Raw genomic sequence first — 25,095 nt, forward strand, 5'->3', positions numbered from 1 at the left:
CTCATTCTTGAGTTGTTGCCTTCACAACAGGTGGGTGTCCATGCTGCCTGCCCACCTGCCCGTTGGGTGATGAATACAGCCAAACAGCCTCTTAAGGCTGAGGGGTAAAAACAGGTGACAGCACACATTTTAATAATGTTTCTGGTGCCCAATAACTGGCACCATGTGCTCACTTCTAAAAGGTCTTGAAAACTGATATTAGTCTGTGACATCATCACAGACTAATATAATATATTTGTATTTAAATGAAGTTGCAGTCGAATGGTTAAACCACGACACCAAATAATTCAGTAAGTACACAGAGTGGGGAGGGCTGGAAGTGGCTGAACCAGAATTAGTTTGTAAAAATGGTGCAACTTCAGTGATGTGGAACTGGTTTGGTGTTTGTCCGTCAGATACCCACCAAAGCACATTTGTTTCGTAGAACATGCAAGTGGGCCGTCGTTATTGCCGTATTTGTCGGACTAAGGGGCTTGTAAATCTGGGAGTAATCTGGGTCCTAAACGCCGTCCCATTCTGGTCCCAAAGTCAAACGAACACTGCAGCATCACTGAGAGTTAAAAACTGTCTAAATTCTTTCATCTTTAATAAAACGATCAGCATTGCTGCTTTACCAGGTGTAACAATGAAGTTTAACATCCAGGCATCCATGAAAACCGAATTTATTACATTTAACGGTGTTAGACGTTAGCAGGAAGTTAGCGGAAGTTAGCTCGCTAGCTTCCACCTAAACATGATATAGCATGTTCTGACTGAGAGATTTCTGAAACAATTCAAACGTACAGCTCTGCTATCACTTCCAACATAAATGAAAACAGAAAACTAAACAGCAGTGACGTTTGTAGGGTTACTGAAGTTGGGCTAGCTGGTATATAATGATCTGCTACGTGATCGCTAGCGACACAGCTATGTTAGCATAAACACAGTGAAGCTGGAGGATGAATGCTAACTTTATTCCACTCGATAAAAGTTAACGTGAAGGTTCCCGATGGTTAGAGACAAATGCAATCTCATGGCAGGATGCTGTAAACGGACCAAACTTCAGTCAGGAGAACAACTGAGATAATCCATCCACAATACGAGGTTAGTCATTAATATACTGCAACAACATGGGAATAGAGCAGCTGTGATAGAATACAGCATTAATGAATCAATGGTACAGAAGTGGAGGAAGCAAGAAGAATGAGTTGAATAAAGTTTGATTTATCTGACTGCTTTGTTTCGCTTAATATGCCTTATAATCCCGTGCACCTTATGGTCCGAAAAATACGTATTTGACCTTTTTATTTGGCACACTGCAGTTTAATGTTGCAAAGCACCTCTTTTTAACTTCAGTGGATATTATACATGGTTATGCTCAGGATATGTCAGCCCATTTCTACTGGAAATGCCTTTTGGTTAAGCTTTCAGCAAGGAATTTGCATTTGCACTGTTAAATTTTTATAAAGCTTTAATGCACATAAAACAGCTGCTTGTTTAAATGAAAATAAATGGATGGGTTTTTTGCGCTAGTAAAGTTGTGGAGTTGTATTTTATCTCGCATCAATTATATTGTCACTTATATCGTTATCACAAATTTTCAAATATATATCGTGATAAATATTTTTGGCCATATCGCCCTGCTCTATAAAGCAGCACATTTGACACACAGAGAGAGGAGGAGCACGCTCTGAACTCTGTTTGGGCGGCAGCCGAGCCGAGGGGGTCACCCTCAGACCCCGTAGGTAGGTCAGGAGGATAAACGGCCGCCACCCGAGTCATCCTGTGATGAGGAGCTACATGCCATCTTTCACACACAGCTATGAGGCAGCAAACAAAGAGAAGAGTGGAGTCTGGTTTTTACTGAACAGCTTTCACGTCCATCCAAACCACGGCTGTGTCCTAAAACACACACGATGAAGCCTTTCCAAACACAGATTATTGCATCCTCCAACGTTGCCACCAGCCGCCCAGGTCCACATCACTCACCACTTACTTCCCAGATTAAAGCATCCCAGATGAAAAGATTATTCCTGCCATCAATGCTCATTTTAAAAAAAGGATTTGCAGTAGATAAACGTGTTTGCATTGATGCTGGTGCAGCAACAAAGGGATGATCAATAAGGGAGGACAAACTAATCTGTAAATGTGATTAATTGAGCTAATCCTGTATACTCTGGAGCAGCAGAAATTATCATTTCCAAATAGCATTATTGGAAGTGATCAATGAGAGAGGGCTGCTCCATTACTAGCGGCCAGCTGAGGCACCAACGACCTTGCCTTGCTGACTGCCTGGTGTGGAAAGGCCAGCAATGCTCAACAATCCATTAGAGTCAGCGCCTTAAAATGAATGGGATGCAAATCAGTCTGTACACAGCATGTCACAATGGAGCGTGTTTCTGGTACATAAAGAGCACGTTGGACTACGCGACTCTACCTGTAGCTAGCTTTTACCTTCAGCTTGATTTCAGAGTCTGGAGTTTATCTTCCTTTGCACTCACACACTGCAAACTCGTGTCTGCTGCATGCTTTAAATGGATACAACAGACACGGGTTTGCAATCAAGAACCAAAGAAGGCGATTTGCTCCATGCACAGCTATGGGCTTCACACACAGTAGTGTAGCACATACACACCAACTGACCTCCTCTGCAGGTTTGGTGCTGTTTTGACTTCATCACTGAAACACACTTTTGCATGCCTTCGTCATCACTGTGTAAAGCGTGACCTAAGTGGCGCTGTGTGGGAACAGCTAATTGCAGCTGACCTCTGCTTAAACTTAAACTTAAAGACCCTCCAGTGGCTCCTCATTTCTGTTTCTGTCATCACTGACTAGTGCAGCCATCGTTTTTGTTCAGAATCATCACAGAGAGCCTGATAAGTATTTCTTTAAGGAACACCGAGCTTCTTGGTGCCACCATCTTTCCTGCAGGATGGCTTGCGTTGCACTGGATTCCGCAGCACAGGACTGAGTCAAACACGCCTCCATATGTTTCTCCAAATACGACGCGGAGGACGTTTAGGCATCTGCTTCCAATTTTTTATAATTGCAGGTGGAGCATGCAAGGTCAACTAGGGCAATTTGATTTTTATGGTCTAACCTGTTGCCACAGAAGACGAATCCATGTTGTTTCCACCACAGCCGTTGTGCAGCATGTACTGTTCACAGGAAACAGGACCTCATCCCACACACACACACCGTTAGCCTGGAAGTTCGATTGCTTGTCCAAACAAATGGTGAGTGGACAACTGGAAAAACAATCTCGTAAGGTTGTTTTTTTTGTTCACAGAATTTTCCTATTTGTGTGACTCTTACACCAAAACACCATTTTCTAACATTATTTACGGAGGCTGCAATTTCACAGTAGTTTTTACGAAGCCAATGGTTTTAAACTGGGTTATTCAAAAATACGTTTCACAGAACAATGAAAACTGACTCTTTATGACCACAAGTGCAAATCCACTACTGCTTCTCTTCATTTATGCATGTCAGTTTTTGACTGAAAAATAAGGGAAATATAATACAAGAGCAAAAAGTGGACCCTTGGGTTTTCATGTCCAAGTTCTTACAAAGACGTGAACATGTAGTCAGTGTTGCTGCAGACCCAGGGATCAAGTTCAGCACAGCAGGAAAAGAATCATTATGCTCTCCAGGCTAGCTGAGTGGCCTCTCGTAGTCTCTCATGTTTTCCACCAATAAACACTTCAGCACGTTAACAAACCTTAACAAAACACCAACTGCTTACTGATATGCCCACCAGTCCCATCAACGCTCACACTAAAAATCAACTATGAGGAAAATAATGACAGGAAACAGCATACGACTCGAGCGGAAGATTTGATTAGAGCAAGTCCAATGTCACAGTCTTACAATGCAGGTTTGCAATGGTTAAACAGTTCGTGTTTTCATGTTCACTTCTTCTTCTTTTTATTACTTAAGTTACTGTGTCGTGTTGTACGTAGCGCCGATGTGGGATAGTTTTTCAGTTTCATTGTACTATTGTACTATGTATGACTGTGCAATGACAATAAAGAGTTATCTTATCTTTAAACTTTTACTCCTCTTATTTACAGAAAAACCCAACAATCAGATGAAACCCTGTGAGCAAGCATTTGGCAAAAGTAGGAAGGAAAAACTCAGTTTAAACAGGAAGAAACCTCCGGCAGAACCAGGCTCAGTGCCAGTACCCGGCCCACAGCTTACGTGTAAAACAGCTGTGCAGATGTGAAACCGGTGATCATTTGATCTACACTTGAGAGTGGTGTGTGTGTGTGTGTGTGATCCTGTGTGAGGGTGTTGTGCGTCGTGGTTGGGTCTGCTGTTGCGAGAATGTCTCAGCAGCCTCCCTGATGCTGCGGGGTAGCAGGTATATGTGTACATTTCTAAATAGTTCATTGGTACATTCACTCTGGGTTCGGTTGCACTGTCTCCTCGCGGGGTGACTCACAGAGTTAGCCCGTACATGTGGAAGATGAAATGGGCTGGAGAGATAGCCTCGATATGATAGAGAACGGTTACATTGTAACCTTGGTTCTCTGACTGAGAAACTAACTCTCCACCTTCAGGCCACTCGGAGACATGTGCCGATCAAACCATCACCGGTTTCACATCTGTGCAGCTGTTTTATATGTAAGCTGTGGGCCGTGTCCAGGCTAGCTGGAGTGTCTTAAAGAAGTTTCCACACACCATGACCCAGCGGGGGTCATACCCCATACATGTGGAAGATGTAACGGACTCGAGAGATAGTGTCTCATTCAGAGAACCAAGGTTACAGTGTAACCGTACGACCTACTGATCTCTCTCTATCCCCCCCCCCCCAAAAAAAATATTAAAGCTTTTGTTAAAATGTAAAAAATGTCAAACTAACACTCAAACTGCTGAGGAACAAGTAAATAAAAGAGCACATTTTCACACTGAAACAAAGGTGACATAATATCAGTGAGACTTTCATGTCATTTCCCAACAGAACACATCTTCCCACGTACAACCCCTCCCTTTAATAAAAGTCTATAAACAAATTCAAAAGTGAAATTAAAAGAGAAACTGCAGTGTGAAGCTTCTCACTGACACACAATGAGATTCCAGTGTGGTGTGAGCTTGTGAGAACACCGTCCTGTGTCTCAGTGCTGACTGTAATTAGCTGCTCACAGCCAGACAAAGCATTAATACCCTGAACAAACACACAGCCTGCCAGCCATTGAGCCTCAGCTTCAAGACTCTTCATTCAAGCAGCTAAACCTGCGTTTTCATCAGCTATTCAGTTTGAGGCAGCGCTGACCGGCAGGAACTTTGCTTTCAGACCGTCTGTGTCTATTAGCATTTGTGGCAACGCATAATCCTCCTTCTGACAGAAGAAAAGCTCGGTCATTGTCACTTCAAAGGACTCTAATATCTGAAATTCGTCTCTTCAAACTTTTGTTAAACAAACACAACTGCGAGAAATGAGAGACCAGTCCCTTAATATCCTCACTAATCCATAAAGCTGAGGTTTCTTATCATGAACAATAAAACATCAGGAACAACAATATATCTGTGCAAAAATACTCAGCTAGCCAAACAAAGTAAATCAGTGTCTGGAAGCTCGGGCAGACTACAGCTGCAGCTCTAGTTTAAACACACGTTCTCGCCTCTGTAACCACCGACTCTGTTATTCACTCAGGTCTGAACTGCATACAAGTATTTCTTACTTTTTATGATCAGCATGTTTTGATTATGACCTGAACAGTGCAAAAAAACTCATATTAACGGTTAAAGAACAAACCTGGATCACAGCATGTTCAAACAACATGTGTGTGAATGGCTGTGGGACAGTAAGCTTTAATGTTTCAATGGGTCCAGTTCCAATTTCACTGCTCTGATGATCAGAAATAAACAGCGTAGGTTTCGCTAATTCGAAGAAAGTCCGGATGTGCTGAGTTTTGTTCGTAGCATACACCCCTCACATCTCACTCCCATTTTGTAAACCTTCCCTTTCACTCTTGCTGCGATCCTTCTGACCACTCGTCTCCACCCTGTCACTCCTACATGTTCTCCACAGCCCTCACTTACTTCTCTGCCACTCCTGACTTCCTGATGCAGTACTCAGTTACTTTCTTGGCACCATATTGCCAACAGTTTTGTTAAAAATTCCACCGCTCCCTCTCCTAAACATCTCCATATCTCCACAAAAAGCGAGAGCGAGTCCAATCACAAGTGATACACCATGAGCCAGCAGTCAGAAGGAAGAGGAGAAATGCCCGAGAAGATGAGCAGCCTCAAGCAAAAGAGAGACTGAGGAACGTCACGCTGATAAAATAAAAGGCGGATGACACCTCAACACAGTATTCTGGTAAGCACATGAGAGCGATAAGGACGACGTGAAGCTTTCTAGGCCCAACTGAGAGACAGACTTACCAGTGTGAGGAGAACAGAGCAGATTTTTTTCCCCTGGGACCAAAACCAGACCGACAAATGCAGGAAGCTAGATTTCCATGTGGTTTAGATCTTGAAAGTTCCACAGCTGAAGAGCTGGTGGTTACAGAAGTAACCACCAGCTCTTTCTCCCGCTGGTTCACCAGGAACCAGCGGGAGAAAGAGCTGCTGAAAAGAAGATGGATAAACTGGGAAGCAAAACCATAACTTGATACCTTGGGCTGAAAAAAGGCAAGATTGAGGGGAGGTTCAGACACAACACCTTGCCAAGCCCCAGAAATGAGCTACACCTGAAGTACAGGGGCGCCTGTTTAGCTCAGGCGACCACATGCTGTATGGCTGAGGGTGGACTTGCAGCCCTTTGTCGTATGTCTTCCTGTCAGTCTTCACTGTCCCGATCTAATAAAGCTGGAAAAAGGCCCAAAAAAGGTAAATGCTGGATACATGCTGGGAAATCCCGTCAACCATTGCTACAGGTCCTCTGAGTCACTGGGTCCAAGCCAAAAAAAAAGGATTTGGGTGAAGGGGCATAGAACGGGAGGTTATGGCTGCTGTTTAGAAGAAACCATCAGGAATTAAAGATAGGCTAGCTGCAGGTCGCAGCAGATGGCCCCGCCCCTCCCTGAGCCTGGGTCTGCCGGAGGTTTCTTCCTGTTAAAAGGGAGTTTTTCCTTCCCACTGTCACCAAAGTGCTTGCTCATAGGGTCATATGTTTGTTTTGTTTTTTTTAAGAGTAGGCCTACCGTACAATATAAAGCGCCCTGAGGAGACTGTTGTTGTGATTTGGCGCTGTATAAATCAAACTGTCGCTGCTGCACCACCCAAAGATGTCCTTGGATTAAAAAAGTGAAGCATCTAGGAAGGGTGGCCCTCGCCTGATGAGGACTCATCTGACGGCCCACCTGGTAACAGCTAAGGTCTGAAAGATAAACTTCCTTTGCAGTTTAGAATCACACAAACACACAGTTGTGATCAAAGGTTTACAGACGCTTGTGATAATTTGGGGTCAATCAATGAACTGTTCTTTGTGGACAGCATACACTGTGTGCAGTGTGAGTGGAAAGCACTCTGCTGGCAGCAAACAGTAATTGTGATTTCTTGTTGATAAAACTTTCAGGTAAATTTTCAAGTATGACATCACCATAAATGATGGTGGATATGAAAGCTCACTTTTTTTATGCCAGGCTCATTTTCTATCCTCCATTTATTCTACGTCCAGGAGCAAAACGTAGCTTACCGTGAAAAACAACATCTACAGCTGTGTTCATCGATGCAACAATTAAAAAACACACTGTGTGCTGCTCTAACACTTCACCTAAATATATTCAGAATTATGGTATCAATCCCTTTTCAATATTATAACATATGAATATGCATAAACATTCTGAATAAAATTCACAGGTTAATGAAGATCAAACTATAAAGACGTGACTGAAGTGCTCAGGACAGAAACCATCTAAAAAAAGCTTCTGACAGTCTGGACTGATGAAACCACGATTGTAGTTTTAGCCGAACGAAGGGAAGTAAAAGCTATGGAGAAGCTATGTTGACGAGATTTTCTTTTATTTAGAAAATAACCAAATAAGATGAAAACGTCTGTTTCATTTGAAAAAAAGGCAGCGACACAGTGGAAGCCCAGATGTGCCATTTTGATTGGGATGTGTATTTTTACACATCTGTGTGCACAGGAAGCTTTTTGAAAGATTTGTGAAGCTGAACTTGTATAAATGATCACTTTTTACTCAGGTTTGGATGCATTTGTAGAGCTGTTTTCATTGTAGTCAGATTGCTTTGTATGGACTGAAGCACACGGACTTTTTTCTTATACAGTGCTTTTCTACTAAGCACCATATACAACTTCATTCACAGCCATTCATACAAGCAGTTTTTTCTATGCTTTGTCTTACTGAAGTGTTTTCTATCTAACATGAACATAAAACTATAGCAGGCAGGGATCAAACCAGCAGCTCTGTGATCAGTAGATGTTCTACCTGAGCTACGGCCTCTTGTGAGTCCTCAAAAATGACACACAAAAATAACTGTCACTTTAAGCTTGTGTATCAATCCATGCACATTTGTAACACGTCTCAACTCAAAGAAAAATGGTGTTTTTCCAGTGGCCAAGTCAGTCACATGATCACAACAAACGGGGAGCAACTGAAGGTGCTGTAATAAAGATCTATCAGAGCATCTCCGGGCAGGAAATGCAGTATTTGGTGATGTTGTGGGTTCTACACTTCATTCATCTAATTATTGACACAAATCCTTACATTTAAATTTGTTACTTCTTCCAGTGACCTCTGAGCCCCTCAAAGATGTCTGTGATCCCTAAACATCTTCTTATTAAATTCAAGCTCAAAGTCTTCAATCATGTCATGGTTGTTTGATATAAAATCCACTGTTGATGTAGTTTTTTTTTTAACCTGAGCACACAGAAGAGCTCTGAACAGTAGTGATGTGCGATACCACTGATTTCCTTTCCGATCCGATACCAAGTAATATTCAGGGTGGTATCGACGACACTGATCCGATACTTTGTACAAAAACTTATTTTATTTATTGTATCTCAAATTATAGCATCATAATGATTACAGGACATCAGATTACTTGTTCTTATCACGTAATAATGCAGAGTTCATCATATAGAAATAAAAATCCTGAAGTTGTGGCTATTTGAACACGTTGCCTGCCTGCAGCACTAAAGGACTCCATGAGAGACGTCTGTCTCCCCTAGCAGCACCTGTCCTCCTCTTCAGTTCGCCTCAACATTACCCTCGTCATATTCTGTGATACGATTTACTCTGAGGTGTTTGACGAGGCCAGTGGTGTTGTCACAGCACCTCACTTTCTTGCCACATGTATCGCAAACCACGTCTCGGCTGTTTGTGGATGTAAAACACGTCCGCACATGACTCCAGTTACGCTCAGCCATTGTTGTGAGTGCGCACGCCAAGGGGCTGCCACATTTATACAGCCATATTTCGCACATGACTATGAAAGGCGGAAGAGGAAGTAGTTCCTTCCAATTGTAGACGATCCGAATGATATAGGTTATTTCCACTGTGTTCCTGTTAATGATAAACTACAAATTTACCCTAAATTACTAAAATATCGATATTTTAATGTGAGAATAGTTTCTAGAACATAAATGACTGGTATCGGAGAAATCGATATTTCAGGATTGATCCGCACATCACTACTGAACACAGAGCACCTTGGGACCAATGAGCCAACAGATGAAGACAATGCTGAACCTCTAAGGTTCAGTAAAGGGAGTTAAAGGATACGTCATCTGATGGCAAAGCAAAATTATCACCAGATGAACAGATGCAACAGACAAAATGAAACGGCTGATGTGCCACTGAAAAAGCAGAGACTGCTTTCTAATTGAAATCTACTTTAAAGTAACTGAAAGTTGAAGAGCTTGAGGAAAACAAAGTCCCCACCAGTTTGTGTTGAACTGGAGAAAGCCTGATCCATGGAGGCTCCAGACCAGTTTACCCATGTTTCTCTACAACTGTTTAAAACTGTCAGTTCTCCCCCCTCAAAAAGTGGTTTTCTCTTGAAATAATAAGGATCACGACTACTTAAAAAACACGAATGCTCGGAGAAATAGAACAGGCATTCCTTAATAATAACATTAATCAAGGCCACTCCAGAGAAACATCTGGAAACTCAAACATTAGCAGTGAAATCAAACTGCAGCAACACGTTTGGGGTTGTATGGCCTACTTATTCACCCCGCTTTAGTTTCTGCATAAGCTTAATGACAACACTGTCTGTTCCAATCAGCTCAGCGCTGCTCTACGATCCATTTTTCAAACTTTATGACAGTTTTAATTGCTCCCACCTGCTGCCTCATCGACCCGCTCAACAGCCACTTTCAGTCACATGTGTGGATGCAGACAAAGAAGTCTATTAGGTGCAACTTGCCTTTGCTCCAGTGAGGTCACTTGGGCATTAAATTAGTTCCAGCCCAGTTCCAGTACGAAACACTACATGCATTTGAAAACTTTGTCTTATCTTTTTTCTCTCTCCGTTGTTTGCTGTCAAATGTTCATAAAGAGGCACTTTGACCAACTAGTGAGTGAACATCATGGAGAGACTGACATCCAGTGGTCTGTCCTCCATTATCCCTTTGCTTATTCAACATGTATTGCATGCATGCATGACATGCATATATGCATGTGCAAGGTTGGCGGTCTGGGCCTTGTTAAAGCTGTGTCTGCACTGTAAGATGTATTTTTAGTGTATAACTAACAGCTGATATTAAATGTCAGCACAGTTAGTGCAGTGTTGTTAGCCAGGGATTGATTCCTAATCTCAGTCAGGTCACAAGAGAGCGAGTGAAAAGCTTTGACTTAAACTATAAGCCACAACACTGGAAGCACTGGCAACTCCAAAAAACAGCATGTTGGGTCCTGGTAATCATGCTGATATTACTATGATAGTACCACTCACCTAATCTTTGGTCCAAAAACAACACACACCTCATTGCTATGTCAACCCCCCCCCCCACCCCCCCCCACATGTGTGCTGCAGAAACCAATGAGCCCAAGGTGTTATCTTGACCTCCAAAGTCCCCAGACTTCAGTTTGACTGAGCATGCACAGGATGTGCAGGTACATCTGATCCACAATCTGGCATACCCCACAGCACACCAGCAAAGCTTCAGTGCCCATGTCTGCAGGCAACATCCAAACTGAGCTACACACAAAACTAGCTGGTGGTTTTAATGTTAGCTGCATGGGTGTATTCTGTGCAAACCATCATGACAGAAAAAACATGCAGTCAGAGTTTAAAGGAAGTACACTCTGTCTTAATTCTAAGCTTTCATGCATATGCTTAAATTATTTAAATCTAACCTCAGATGTAAAACTGTGTGTTTTACATCTGACGTTAGATTTAAATCCTTTTTGACTTAACAAAAGTTCAGCCAAATGCAGAACACATGCATGAACCACGTGAAGCAGAAATAACTTGAAGTAATCCTTTTCTGTACGACTTCAGTCTTTCACATGACTGCCCAGGCCCTCTGGCTGCAAAACAAGGTCAAACCATCATCGCTCTACCACTGTGCTCACCACTGGCACCATTGGTGTTGGTGCCGGTACGCTGTTTGGTTTCCACCAAACGTGCTACTGTGCATTACGCTCAAACATCTCATATTTGGTCTCGTCCATCCAAAGGACACTGGTACAGAAGTATGGTCGTTCGTTCAGGTGCAACTTCGTGAGCCTAAGCTGTGGTGTGGTTCTTTTTACAGAGAAGAGGATTTCAACCCTTCCAAACAAGCCCAACTTGTTAAATCTTTCTCTAATGGTACTATAATAAACTTTAATATGCTACCTGATACCTGTAGAGTCTGAGATGTTCTCTGAGTGTTTCATGGTCTGAGACTAGGGTGACATCGGGTTGTCTCCTCTAAAGACTGGCAGCTGTATTGAATGTCTTCTAATTGTAAATAGTGTTTTGTACCGCAGATTGTTTGCAAATGGCCTTCTATCGCTTCGCAGAAGAGAGTTACTTTTTAAGATCATTGCTGGCCTTTTTCCTCCTTGTGTTAACACACCTCACTCGAGACCAGCAAACTGCCAAAACTCCTGCTTTTATAGCAGTGTTCACACTGATGATGATCAATTAATGCATTTGATTAGCAATTAGCGCATCTGATTTCTGGCTGCTACTTACCCTCTTAATGCCTATTAGGCTTGGACATGTAATAGGACGTTATTAGGTTTTCACACATTGCTTCTACATTTTGACAAAATTAGTGTCAGATAAACACTGACAGCTGGGACAGACTACAGCCCCAAGCATGAACAAAAAGACAATGAATAGAAATAATGACATGTGTGATGTGTTGGTGTTCATCTGATAAATATTGACATACATTTCAAGACCTGCTAGGGACCAGAAGATATTGTCATTATTTTTGTGATTTAAAATGTAATCTAAAGGTTCTGTACTTTCTATGACTACTTGCTCCTGAAAATTTGGGTTTGCCATCAAGAATTCTAAGCAAGGTTGGAAGAAATATCCATTTTCTCTCTTAAATATGCAAATTTGTGCATCAACATACCCTGAAATCCATTTACCAATTTAGCCAAAAAAAGACAACCCTAACCATGGATTTCTCTGGGATTGATGTGTTTGGCTCAGTAACAAGAAAAGATTTTCAAACCATGTTTGAATTTCCATGTAAAGACCTGATCTCACTTTCCACATACGAGCTTGTATATGAATTTACAGCAACTGCTGTGATAATCTTTTTCTGCTTCATTTGCCTATTTATTAACATTTAATGAATGAAGGTGCTCCAACTAGCACTTCATTTACATTATCATGCCCAACACTGCCCAGCCCCAAAACAAGTCACCATCTGGACCAAGGAAATTAATAAGAACTACTAATTATTGTAGTATGTTTTGTTTGGATTCATCCAAAATCAGGAAGTGAGCAACTTCTCATTCCTTAAACAACCCAACATGTTTTCATGGAAAACCTGTTAGTGGAAAAATGTCGAGCTGTTTCAGATGGGTCAAATTACTGGCCTGCATCAAGCAAAGAAAGAAACCGACTCTACTAAATACGAGTTAAGAAATGTCCAATGCAATAATACCTGGAAACACCTGGACACAGGACTCAAAGCTATGTGCCGAGAACTCAAGGGACAAACACCCAACTGTTGTACTGCCGCACAAAAACTATCAGTAAGACTTATTGGAAACAAATTTCAGTTTGCTGGGACGCATAAAGACTGGACCCTGGGGCCGTGGCAACAACTCATGTGGTGTGATGAGTCTAGATTTAGCCTGTTCCACACTGATGGACATAACAGGGTAAAGAACAAGATCTTGGACAGCTGACCTGTATGGCAGTGTTATGGGCTACAACGTGTAAATACTGACCCATACTGTAGGCATATATTATATCAGGCTCATCCTGTGAAAGGACAGGTCAGGGAACATGACGCATTATAACACATGGACTGGCTGGACGTTACCTCCATCAAGAGGCATCTCTAGGATGTGCCGGAGAAGACTTTACACATAATGCAACTCCATAGTTTGTACTTTTAGGTCTCGAGCATTCTAAATAAGATTATGTTATTTCGCCCATTTCAAGCCAAATGCAGTGAATGATATGGTGTAAAGCAGGGGTCTCGAACTCCAGGCCTCGAGGGCCGGTGTCCTGCAGGTTTTAGACGTGTCCTTGATCCAACACACCTGATTTAAATGCCTAAATGACCTCCTCAAGTTCTCCAGAGGCCTGGTAATGAACTAATAATTTGATTCTAGTGTGCTGACCCAGGGTGAGATCTAAAACCTGCAGGACACCGGCCCTCGAGGCCTGGAGTTCGACACCCCGGCTGTAAAGCTACAGCCCATACTGCCGTAGTCTCATCTCAGAGCTACTTGGATATTTCATTGTTAGAATAAACTCCTGCTGGCCCAAGTCCACATTTCAAACATTAAACAGATTCTTAGAAACACGCGTTACCCCTCTAATAGATCCATGGTAGAAGTGACAATTTCGGCAAACAGCACAGTGTGACCCAGCAGCTTGGTCTTCAGGTTCTTGCTGTAGGTCTCCATACTAAAGTGGGCCCAGCTCTGCGACTCTGCAGAATTAGTGACCAGGGCCACAGAGCCTTCAGGCAGCAAAAGAGCATCCTGAAGGTCTGAACCAGACATCATGACGAGGGAGGCCTTGGACAACGTAAGGACACCGTTGTGTTCTGCATGCGCCTGGAGCCATTTCAGGAATCTGGCCTTGGCCTCCTGTGTTGAATACAGAAGAGAGGACATCAGTTTGGTTTTATTTTACAGACTGTCAGTAGTTTAAATTGCTTTAGGACTTATGCACAACCACAGTGGTATATCTTAATAATTCCGGTCCGTTTTAAGTTGAGAAGTGTGTTTAAGGGCACAAGTCACCATCAAGTGCAGCTCTACTAAGGAGATGCTCTGTCCACACTGCTGTCCTGCGCAGGCCCAACCCCCTCAGTGAGATCAGCAACCACCTCCCTCTACATGGATGACATCAAGCTATATGCCACTAGTGAACGAGACACCGCCGCTCGCCTAGTTTCAAGTCACTGTTACCACGGGGACCACTGTTACCTTCACCCTCCACATCTTCTCGAGGTCTTCTCTCAGCCCGCTTTTCTTCCCTTCGTCCTGACGTTGCACTCATTCAGTATCGCTACATCTATCACTAAGGTCGTCTTCCCCTGCGCTGCCTGCAAGGAAAGCTTCAACCACCACCTGCAGAGCCGGAGAATGATGGCTGAGACTAGTTCTGCTGGAGGTTCCTTCCTGTTAAAAGGGAGTTTTTCCTTCCCACTGTTGCCAAGTGCCTGCTCACAGGGGTTCGGTCTGATGGTTGGGCTTTTCTCTTTATTACTGCAGGGTTTTTAATCTACAATATAAAGTGCCTTGAGGTGATATTTGCTGTGCTTCATAAATAAATATAATCTCGTCTTGATATCATCCAGGAGTGTGATCAGGTCAGAAACTGCAGATGGTACAGAACAGAGCCACATGAATGCTTCAGGACAAATATAACAAGGCATAAATGTCTTAACTGGTTGGCTATAAAACACGTATTCATTTATTCTTTACTGATGTTTTCAGAAATATTATTTTTTTACAAAGATTCTAATTATTTTGTATAAAAATTTCAGTGTACACAGACATGAATATTCTGGCAGACAGGCTACAGGATTTTAATACCAACGGTAAAAACCAATAAAATGAACAGAACAGCTTTATACAAGACTAAGGATGAATGGACTCTGTTACCAATACAGAAACTGGATTTAACTAAAGTTTAAGACAATATTTATTTGCTCTGGCCTAATTTATTAGGGGTGCAACGATACTCGTATCGATATTGAACCGTTCGATACAGTGCTTTTGGTTCGGTACGCATATGTATCGAACAATACAACATTTTTAATTTATTTTATCAACTTTCCTTCTGATGATGCTGTCTGTGTTGAGCGCTCAGTGGATCTGCGCTCGACAGTGCAGCCTAGGCAGAGTAGTCGAACGCAGATTCACTGAGCGCAGGGCAAGCTAGCGAGACAGAAGCTAAGCTCTCCTTGCAACATGGCAAATTGAACCTCCCCCACCCTCATTCAGATCTGGCGTTTGGAATTATTTTGGTTTTCATGTGACGTATGACCCTGAAGGTAAGCGCGTCACGGACTAAAGTAAAACAGTATGTTGGATGTGCCACGCAATGCTCAATTACATGGGTGGGAACTAGTGTGTTAGCGCAGTTAGCTCGTTAACGTGTTGGCCGTCTAGCCCCACGCACGGGGCGATCAGGGGTAGCTCGTTAACGGAGATTCGCCGTGTTGTGGCGTTAATGTCATTTCAGATTAACCTGAAAGCACTAGTGGGAACACAACGAATATGACTGCACATTTACGCCGACATCATCCTAGTGCAAAGACAAAAACAACAAGCATGCATGCTACAAACTTTACCCGAGTCATTTAGACAGCTGTTAGCACGTGATTCTCCTTATGCTGCTGAGAATATAGCCCAGAAGAAGCGGATAGTATAGCTTTTATTTTGGAAAGAGACATTTCTCTGTAATAAACTCTCTTTTCCAAAGATGAGTGATTCCTCAATCAGATACAGGGCTTGCAATATCGCTAGCCCGACATCCCGGGGCTAGCGATTTTTCCAGTCGGGCTACCAAAATCTATCTCTGCCCTGCCCGTCGGCCTATCGTAGGAAGGAAAAATATATGTCAATGCTTTTGCATTCTTTCGGAAATGTAGCTGGGTAATCATGTCATTGGCATCGGTGAGCCACTGTCAATATGTGACATATTGAAGTCGCGTTTGAATTTGCGCTTGTTTTTTTGCTTTCACTTTGCAATCGCGTGAACTGTGTATAGAGAGCGACAGCACTGATCTGTGAGTGATGATAATTTGTGCACCAATTCCTCTGACATCGTCTTATTAATCGTTAGCTTACTATGCAAACATGACAAGTGAAATCTCCCGCAGCAAGCTTAAACATGTGAGAGGTTGATCGCAGAGAATCGCTGAGCTTATGTGAGTGCGCGTGTAAAAGCAGCAGGATATATATTTTAGTTCTGCTGAGCCAAATAAGACAGGTCAGGGTGAAGAAGTGACAGCCAAAGAAAAGCTTACCACAAAACGGAAAAGTTATGACAAATCAGACTATAAGGCAAAAAGAAAGTGCAGCTTTATGGTTTCATGGACAAAATAATTTCTGTGGCTGCAATATGACGAGCTAAATAACCAGGGCTGCACATAAGTGGTCCGCAGGTGCGCATTCGCTGTCAAAATAAAAAACGCGCACAAGATATGAAGTTGCAACGCGTGTTTGCGTACATAAGATTTTCAGGAGGAGGACAGACGTTTGTTTAGAACTCTTAAAGATGTCGAAGAAGCTCCTTTAAGCAATTACTGTGATGTTCCTCCACCTCCAAAGAAATGTCAGGAGTCCGAACCACAAAAGAAGCATGTATTCTCGGAAAAGTGGTTGCAGGAGGTGAGCTGGCTTCAAATAAATGATGAACGCACAGAGATGTGCTGCAGAATGTGCCGTGAAAATCCCACTCTAGCGGACAAAAACACTGCCTTTTATATGGACGCAAACGCACGCTGCAACTTCTTATCTGGTGCGCGTCTTTTATTTTGACAGCGAATGCGCACATGCGGACCACTTATGTGCAACCGTGTAAATAACATAATGTTCTGCCGGGTGTGTTGTTGGTTTTCCCTCGATTTCTGAGTCGACAAGCGCCTTTGTTACTGGGACCAGTCATTTTAAGAAAGGCCCCCATTAGAACCCATGAGAAATGCAAGAAATGCATTATTGCTCAGTCTGCAGTAAACTGAAGAGTCCCTGCCCGAAGGGCTACCAGGGATTTTGAAATTTTGCGAGCCCTGAGATATATATATATATATATATTTTATTACTTTGTTGTTTCAGCAACATTAAATTTAAAAACTGTACTTTTGAGGTAAAATATATATTTATAATTTTAATAAATGACAAATTAAAAAGGCATGAACATTTTTTTGTATCGAAAAACTATCAAACCGTGACACCAAAGTATCGAACCGAACCGAGACTTTTGTGTATCGTTGCACCCCTAATAAATAAATAAATAAAATTATATATATATATATATATATATATATATATATATATATATATATATATATATATATATATATATATATATATATATATATATATATATATATATATATATATATATAAAAACAAACTTGAGTGTTCAAACCCAGCTCATCACCACGCTCAAAGTGGCTGCAGGAGCAGCTTTTAATCAAAGGTAGTGCTACTGCAGTGACCACAGCATCGATGTGATGCAAACCAATAGTATGAATGTTAGCTTGGCAGCATTTTTAAATAAAGAAACAATGAAATAAATTACCTTTATTTTTATCATACCAGTGGTTTAATGTGAGTAGTTGATAATGTATGAGATATGGGTAAGAGAGGGAAGATGACTTTGCCCATTTAAGACAAAATGAATGGTGTACTGCACACCAAATACATGGACTGATTCTTATAGAGCAGTTTTTCTACTCTCCCGGAGTTCTCAAAGCTATACAACATGCCACATTCACCCAATCACACCCATTCTCACAAGCACTTTCTGTAATCCGAGTGCTTTCTGACGACACTCACACACATTCACAGACCGATGCATAGGAGAGCAACTCGGGGTTAGCATCTTGCCCAAGGATACTTGACATGTAGACTGGAGGAGCCAGGGATCGAACCACCGACCTTCCGATCGGTAGGTGACCTGCTCTGCCTCCCTGCAGCGTCTGTATTGGCTACAGCCAATTTCTTTTAAAATGTGACACTCAGTCATAGAGCTGCTGTGAAGAAGGGCTCCTGCTACTGAGCAATGTGGGCCTTCAACGCCCCCTAGGGGTTAAAAATAAATAAAAACTCCCAGCGCCAAATTGTTCTCTCTCACACACACACACACACACACACACACACAAACAGTGCATGAATATTTCCAGTTTTTCCAGGATGTCTGTACAGCACACAGTGACAGTGTCTGACAGCACTCAGAACAATGGGAAAGTTCACCGAAGTCAATAAAGAGCAGAGGAAACCTGCAGGTTAACTGTGAACTGAGGATCTGTAATTCAGATGTGTCACCTTTTTTTTGGTCTGGATGAGGAGCCAAGGTGTCCTCCTCACTATGAGCCAAGACGCCAATCAAATTAAATGAACTAACGTATTAGATTTATATAAAAAATGAAATTACTTTTGAGTAAATATCTCAGCAGCTGTGAGTTAGCCATCATTCACACAACACTGATTGCTTTATCAGGGCTGTAGCAGATTAGCACTCTGTGGTAACGCTGCGCTCTCCAACCTGAATCCTGCACTGGATCTAACTGGTTTTTGAGAGTTTGGAGGGCGGAGCCTAAAGGGAGCAGGCTCCTAATGTGATTGGTCACTTTGATGGACAGTTCAGATTACTGCAGTAAACCAAGTTACACCCTTGTAACAGTGCTGTCAATGATTCAGTTACAGTCAGCTGACTTACCAACATCTCACCCGCACTCTGAGGGATTAAGCCATTGGATACAGGCTAAACACTGAGACACATTTCTATATAAAGAGTAGAAATGTGATATACAAGAACCAGTCCATTTACAGTCTGGCAAATGTGCCATTACTGCAGAGTCTGCACCAATCCATGGCACGCTCCATCTTCCTACGAAGACTCCAGAACCACAGGATACTTGAAGCTCCTTACTTTGGGCAGCACTGAACAATTTGACACGTATGGCCTAGAATTAGAGACAAGCACAGGTGGAATCCAACACCATCTCAAGGATGTGGACACAGCTGTCACCATTTAAGGACCTGATGGCACTTAACAATAGACGCAGAGTTCAGCTGTGCACCCTACATGTGCCCACAATTCCATATTCAAACCTTAAAAGGAGCATCTTAGGTGAACTTTCAAAGGTCATGTCACCATGTTGGATGGTGAGTGGTTGAAAGAAGCTGCAGCAGACGACAGCACCAATCAGCTTCATCTGTTAGACGAGGTTCCTTCTGCGTCAAAGACATTTTCTAATTATTCAGCACAAACAAGTTTGGAGCCTTCGGTGCTTTCAAACTCTGTTTCCATCCTTGGGTTGTGAACAGTGTGTCATTGTGTGACCTAGCCCTCTTCTACAAGGCCAGGAAAACAACTATTCATGAAGTTAGATGGGTATCTTCATTCTCAACATCTAAATGTGATCATAGATGATCCGTGTTAGCTTGTTGCTGCTGTAATATTGCCAAACGGAATAAACGCTGTGTCAAACATGTAATGGACAATCTTGGTAGATTTAAAATGTTCTGGCAATCCCGCCCTGCTGGCAGCACCGTCCCTCCACAGAAGTCTACCAGATAAGAGTTACCTTCTACTATTGCTCCCTAACACAAGTTCAGATTAAACAAAGGCATCTTATTTGCCTTTTTTCCCCACATTGTTATGATGTCATAGTTTTGCAGTGTGGTAGGTCAGTTGCAGTGTTGATCCTGGATCTACACTAGTATAATGCAGGAACTACATCAACGTGGGTGCCTCAGATACACCGTTAACTGAACGTGCATGTGTCTGGTTTATTAACTTTTAGAGTTAGGGTTTGGTTCAGTTTTCACACAGGGTTTAGGTAGCACTTCTTTGGAACAGCTCGTTTTGTTGGTTATTCTGGCCATGGTTCACCCCGGAGTTTAAGCTGGTGGAGCAATAAAGCTCACCTTAACTTTGAATTGGCTACTGGGTTTGTGGCTTTGGGGGCCGGGGCGGGGACACCCGTGTTTGAGCTTTATGTTGCGCTACGGACGTAACAAAGGACACCTTTACCATGTTATTAAAAAACTATGATTAATTAGAATGAGCATTAATACAATTTAATCAAAGTGATAGAAAACGTGATGTAACTTGATTCTGTTGCAGTTTTCAACAAAGGCTCAGTCCCCAAAATTATCTGGGCTAGCTCCTTTACTCAACAAGTTATGAGGTCTCAAAATGCCAGAAAAAGAAGAGAGTAACTTTATCCTAACCCTGTAACTTACAGTAACTATAGTACTTCATATTTAAAATGTAGCACATTTAATGAAGCAAAGCTACTGTACTTCAGGTGGGAGGCACTCACTGAACCTATTTCACATGGAGAGATGAGCCAATAGGACATGAAGCTGTTCTTAGTCTTGAACACAAGAACGCTGAGTATCTTACCTGAGAGGTAGCGAGCAGGTGTACCGCACTTGGACTTGGAGTCTGACTTGGTTCACATTTGAGGCCTAGAGAGGTGAGGATTTCTGTCAAGACTTCATACCGCGAGGCATTGTTGACCTTCAGTTCATCAAAAGCATCCAATGGCAAATTCTGAGAGTTGGGAGCAGTTTCAAAGTGGACCTGCAGATATACATGTTTAAGTAAAAACATCAGAAGATGCAGGAAACATTGATGTGGCAGCAAAAATGAGTATTATTTATTTTATACTGCAAATATTTGCACCTAATAAATCTGCTTGTAATCTAGACATCATATGACACCGGGCTTCATTTACTAGCCCAACAGTTAGCAGTACCACATACCCACTGTCAGCACCCGGATTCATTCAGAATGCATAAATAATGATAATAATAATTATGATAATATTTCTAGACCCGACTGCAAAACGAGGACAGAACAGTTCCTGGATTATAGAAGTTTCAGGCTGCTGTGGCAGTTAATTTACTGCTAGCTACACCATTAATAAAGGAATCGTGTGCTATAGGGAGACTGCTAGATCAGCTGATCTTCTCTTAGATCTGCTGCTATAGGCTCAGACTGCTGGAAACATCCCATGATGCAATTATCCTTCACCTGAAGGCATTTTTGCCTCTATTGGACAGTGCAGCACTGAAGATGGAAAATCAGGAGAAAGAGCAAACATCAGAGTTGAATCCAGGCTGCTGCACTCCTGTGGTGGGGAGTACCCACTGAGCCACTCACACTCATGTCAGTCACTGAGACCTCACACATCTGAACCTCTTTCTTCCCGTTAAGAGATTTTCCAACTGCCGCCAAGTCCTTGGACGTGGGATCGCCTGAATGTTGGGCTTTTCTCTCTAACATCACATGGGCTTTATGTGTGAGGCAACTGTTGCTTTGATCTGACACTACAGAAATACAACAGCATGCAGGTTCACTGTCCCACATGTGTTAGCACTACTGCAGGCCTCAATAAAAGCATGCTATTCATTGTCCCCGAGGACAATGAATAGCATGCTTTACATGGGTTTACCTGACAAAGGACAGCTTCTCCACTGTCCCCTCCGTGGGTCAGTCGTACAATAACCATATCCTTCTTATGGGGGACATCCCCTTTCAGCTCCCCCCACAGTTCAACTTCTCCTCCCCCCCGAGGATCCCTGATGTAGACTTTCCCACTCGCCAATATACTCAGATTCAGCTCTGTGCTGTCTTCCTTGGTGAAATTCAGCTTGTTGACCTGCATGCACTGGCTCTGCCTGACTTCCAGGTAGAGTCCTGCAGGGCACAGAGAAGAGGCTAGCCCGAGGACTTTGCCCCCCTGGCTCAGGTAGGTGAGAAAGCGGGTCTGAAGCTGGGGACTTAGGGTTTCCTCTTCTGCCAGTACCAGGAGTCTTGTGTTTTCCAGCCAGGGATCATTCAGTGCCTGCTCTGGCTGGAGCGGATAGATGATGTTACTTTCCGTGTTTATACATTCTGATAAAAGCTGGCGAACTGTCTGAAAACGTTCCTGACAGCCCCCCGTGTAGACGAGAACATTTGGGAGTTTGCCACCGCTTTGACCAAAAAACCCTCGGGAATCATTTTCAAGTTCATCGAGACACTTGTTTCCAACAGAGTTATCATCCGGTAGGTCTGGAATATTCTCAGCGGAGGCATATTTGACAGAGAGTATAGTACTGTTCTCCAGTTCCAGACATTCATGGCAGCTGGACAGATGCAGGTGGTGTCCGTGGCCCTCCATGTGGTGATGATTCCCCAGGGAGTGTTCCTCCAAGTCACCGAGAGATTCCAAATCCTGGGAGCTGCGGAGTGGCTCTGACCCTCGCCGGTCCTCTAACCTCCTCTTTACCTCTGGGATGAGAAGGAAGCTGCCTTTACGGCACTGCAGATGATGGTGGCGAGCTATGGGCTCTCCAGTGCTACAGGGAAGCAGTGACGACTGTGCCCGTGGGCTCTGTGGACACTGCTGGTCCAGCAGTGCACTCAGAGTGGATTCTTGCAGGAGGACAGCTGTGGAAATACAACCACACCACAAAAACATCAGAACCATCTACTGATCTATCTTTGTATTCAAACTTCAAACAACTGTTTCTGTCAACCACTAAACTACTGAACAGTAAAACAGTAACAATGTAAGCTCTTTGGTACAGTTCTGGTATCCAGCAGCTTCGGAGAACAAACAGCTCAGAGCCGCTGAAACCTTTCATTCAGCTGTGCTACACCACAGAGGTATAAAGCAGGGGTGGGGAAGTCCAGGCCTCGAGGGCCAGTGTCCTGCAGGTTTTAGATGTGTCCTTGATCCAACACAGCTGATTTAAATGGCTTCAAGTTCTCCAGAGGCCTGGTAATGAACTAATCATGTGGTTCAGGTGTGATGACCCAGGGTGAGATCTAAAACCTGCAGGACACCGGCCCTCGAGGCCTGCAGTTGGACATCCCTGGTATAAAAGCTTAACCCTATACACAAATACAGCAGGGAAAAGAAGCACTGAATAAATAAATTAATAAATAAATACACACACACACACAAGCATTAATAACAATGTGCAATACACATACGCTTATTCTTCTTATTTTTATTACATAAGTTTCTGTGTTGTGTCGTTTTGTGTTGTTCGTACGTGGGACAATTTTCCGATTTCATTTCACTATCGTACTATGGATGACTGTGCAATGACAAAGAATTATCTTATCTTTCTATGTAACAATCACACACATTCATTCTTCGATAGAAGCATCAGAGAGCAAACCTGGCAACTATCCGAAGGATATTTGGCATGCAGGCATGTTTGACAACCAGGGATCGAACCAGCAACCTTCCAATTAGTATATGACCTGCTCTACCTCTGAAGCTACAGCTCATATCATGATGGGGTAAGAAGCTCGGTGGCTGTAGAGTTCCACATGTCGGGCAGGTACAGGTCACAACTTCCTCACAGACGACAGAAAATATGTTTGTGACATTATTTAAACCTGAGCTCCTGAAAACAGTCAAAAAATGTCTGTAACTCTTCAATGGGTCATGAGACAGTTTAAGTTTAAACTGTGCGGCTCTATACCTGTAAGCTCAACGTTGTATATGAGGTTTTGTGAGTGAAAGCACTTTCCTGCTGCTGCTGGATGCAAGGCTGAGTTTAAAGAGCTACTTCAGACACTACAGGGTGAGAACACGCTTCTACCTTTTTATCTTGGAAACGTAAACTAACAATAAGAAAGTTTATTCTCCTTCTGAACGTCATCACTGCAGTACTACATGAACACAACCTCGGGGAAGTATATTAGGGCGTTTGGTAGAGGGGTGGAGCAAAACCCGACCAACAGAATTTCAGTACGATCCTCATCGCTTTCTCTACGGTGACAAGATGAAGGTGTTGGCACAGGAAATTGCTGTTTTCTTTGGGCTTTATTAATCACGCTGATCAACATAATACTCGATGCAAACGAGACATGAGTAAGGAACTGTGAGGTGTGATACCATGTAACAAAAACATCGTAGAAAATCTACTTGAAGACCACATACGGACTATCTTTGAGGGCGTAAGTCCATTGTCCAGCTGGAGGCGATCTTCTATGAAAGCTATCCCGAGCTGGCTGTAGCTCTCCACGCTGGCTCGAGCGACTGCCCTGAACGGCTGGCCAGGGCAACACGCCACAGGGAGACAGCAGTCGGACAACTTCAGCACCTGCACAACACACAGTGACACGTGTTAGAGTTCAGCATGCCCCGCCTACTACATCATCACCTGGTGTAAGGACGGATTAGTACAGAAACTATAAGCCTGTAATGATGGTCACGTGTCTATTTTCACCTCACTTCATAAAAGCTAACCTAATAACAACCACAGCATCATCCGAACAGCATCAATGGCTCCATCAGCACAAACCAGAAGAACATGTACCTTATCCCATATTTGTTAAATGCATATTTTTCTGTGTGCTACATTTAACATTGCTAAAATACTAAATATGAAAACCATCATAACCACCAAAACCATTATTATCCACATTCTGCCTTTTGTGCCGGTTCATTCAGTGTAGTGTTTTAAAGAGGCACAAAGGCTCCAACAAGGAAACAACGGCCTCATTTACACTGATGTCACGTCAGCACCTGCCAGCTGCATGCTAGCTACAGACGCTTGTGTTAGAAAACACACTTAAGTACAAAGACCTGGTGAAGTACTCTGATTTGTGACGGCAACATTACAACAATGGGATTGTCCCATTAGCATGGTGGGTAGCTAATGTGGCTAACGTTACGTATGGCCGATGCTCCCTTCTCTTCATAGTTCTGTATTAAAGCACAGCCAACTGTACATTCAGCCGTTTTTCTTTCTGTTGGAACAAGCATCAGCTCATTAGGACAAAAGTGACAACCAGCCAAAGCCATTTAAA

General features: G+C 42.8%; 1 protein-coding gene across 1 annotated transcript in view; it reads right to left on the reverse strand.

Moving 5' to 3' along the window:
• The window catches only part of hlcs (holocarboxylase synthetase (biotin-(proprionyl-CoA-carboxylase (ATP-hydrolysing)) ligase)), a 48,580-nt gene that overhangs the window by 18,191 nt on the left and 5,294 nt on the right, over positions 1-25,095 (reverse strand). Inside the window, 4 exon segments of the mRNA XM_082548812.1 lie at positions 13,894-14,174; positions 20,680-20,859; positions 21,734-22,713; positions 24,224-24,386. Coding sequence (XP_082404938.1) covers positions 13,894-14,174; positions 20,680-20,859; positions 21,734-22,713; positions 24,224-24,386 — 1,604 coding nt within the window.

The sequence above is a fragment of the Aulonocara stuartgranti genome (assembly GCF_965226115.1).
Source record: "Aulonocara stuartgranti genome assembly, chromosome: 10".
Lineage (NCBI taxonomy): Eukaryota > Metazoa > Chordata > Actinopteri > Cichliformes > Cichlidae > Aulonocara > Aulonocara stuartgranti.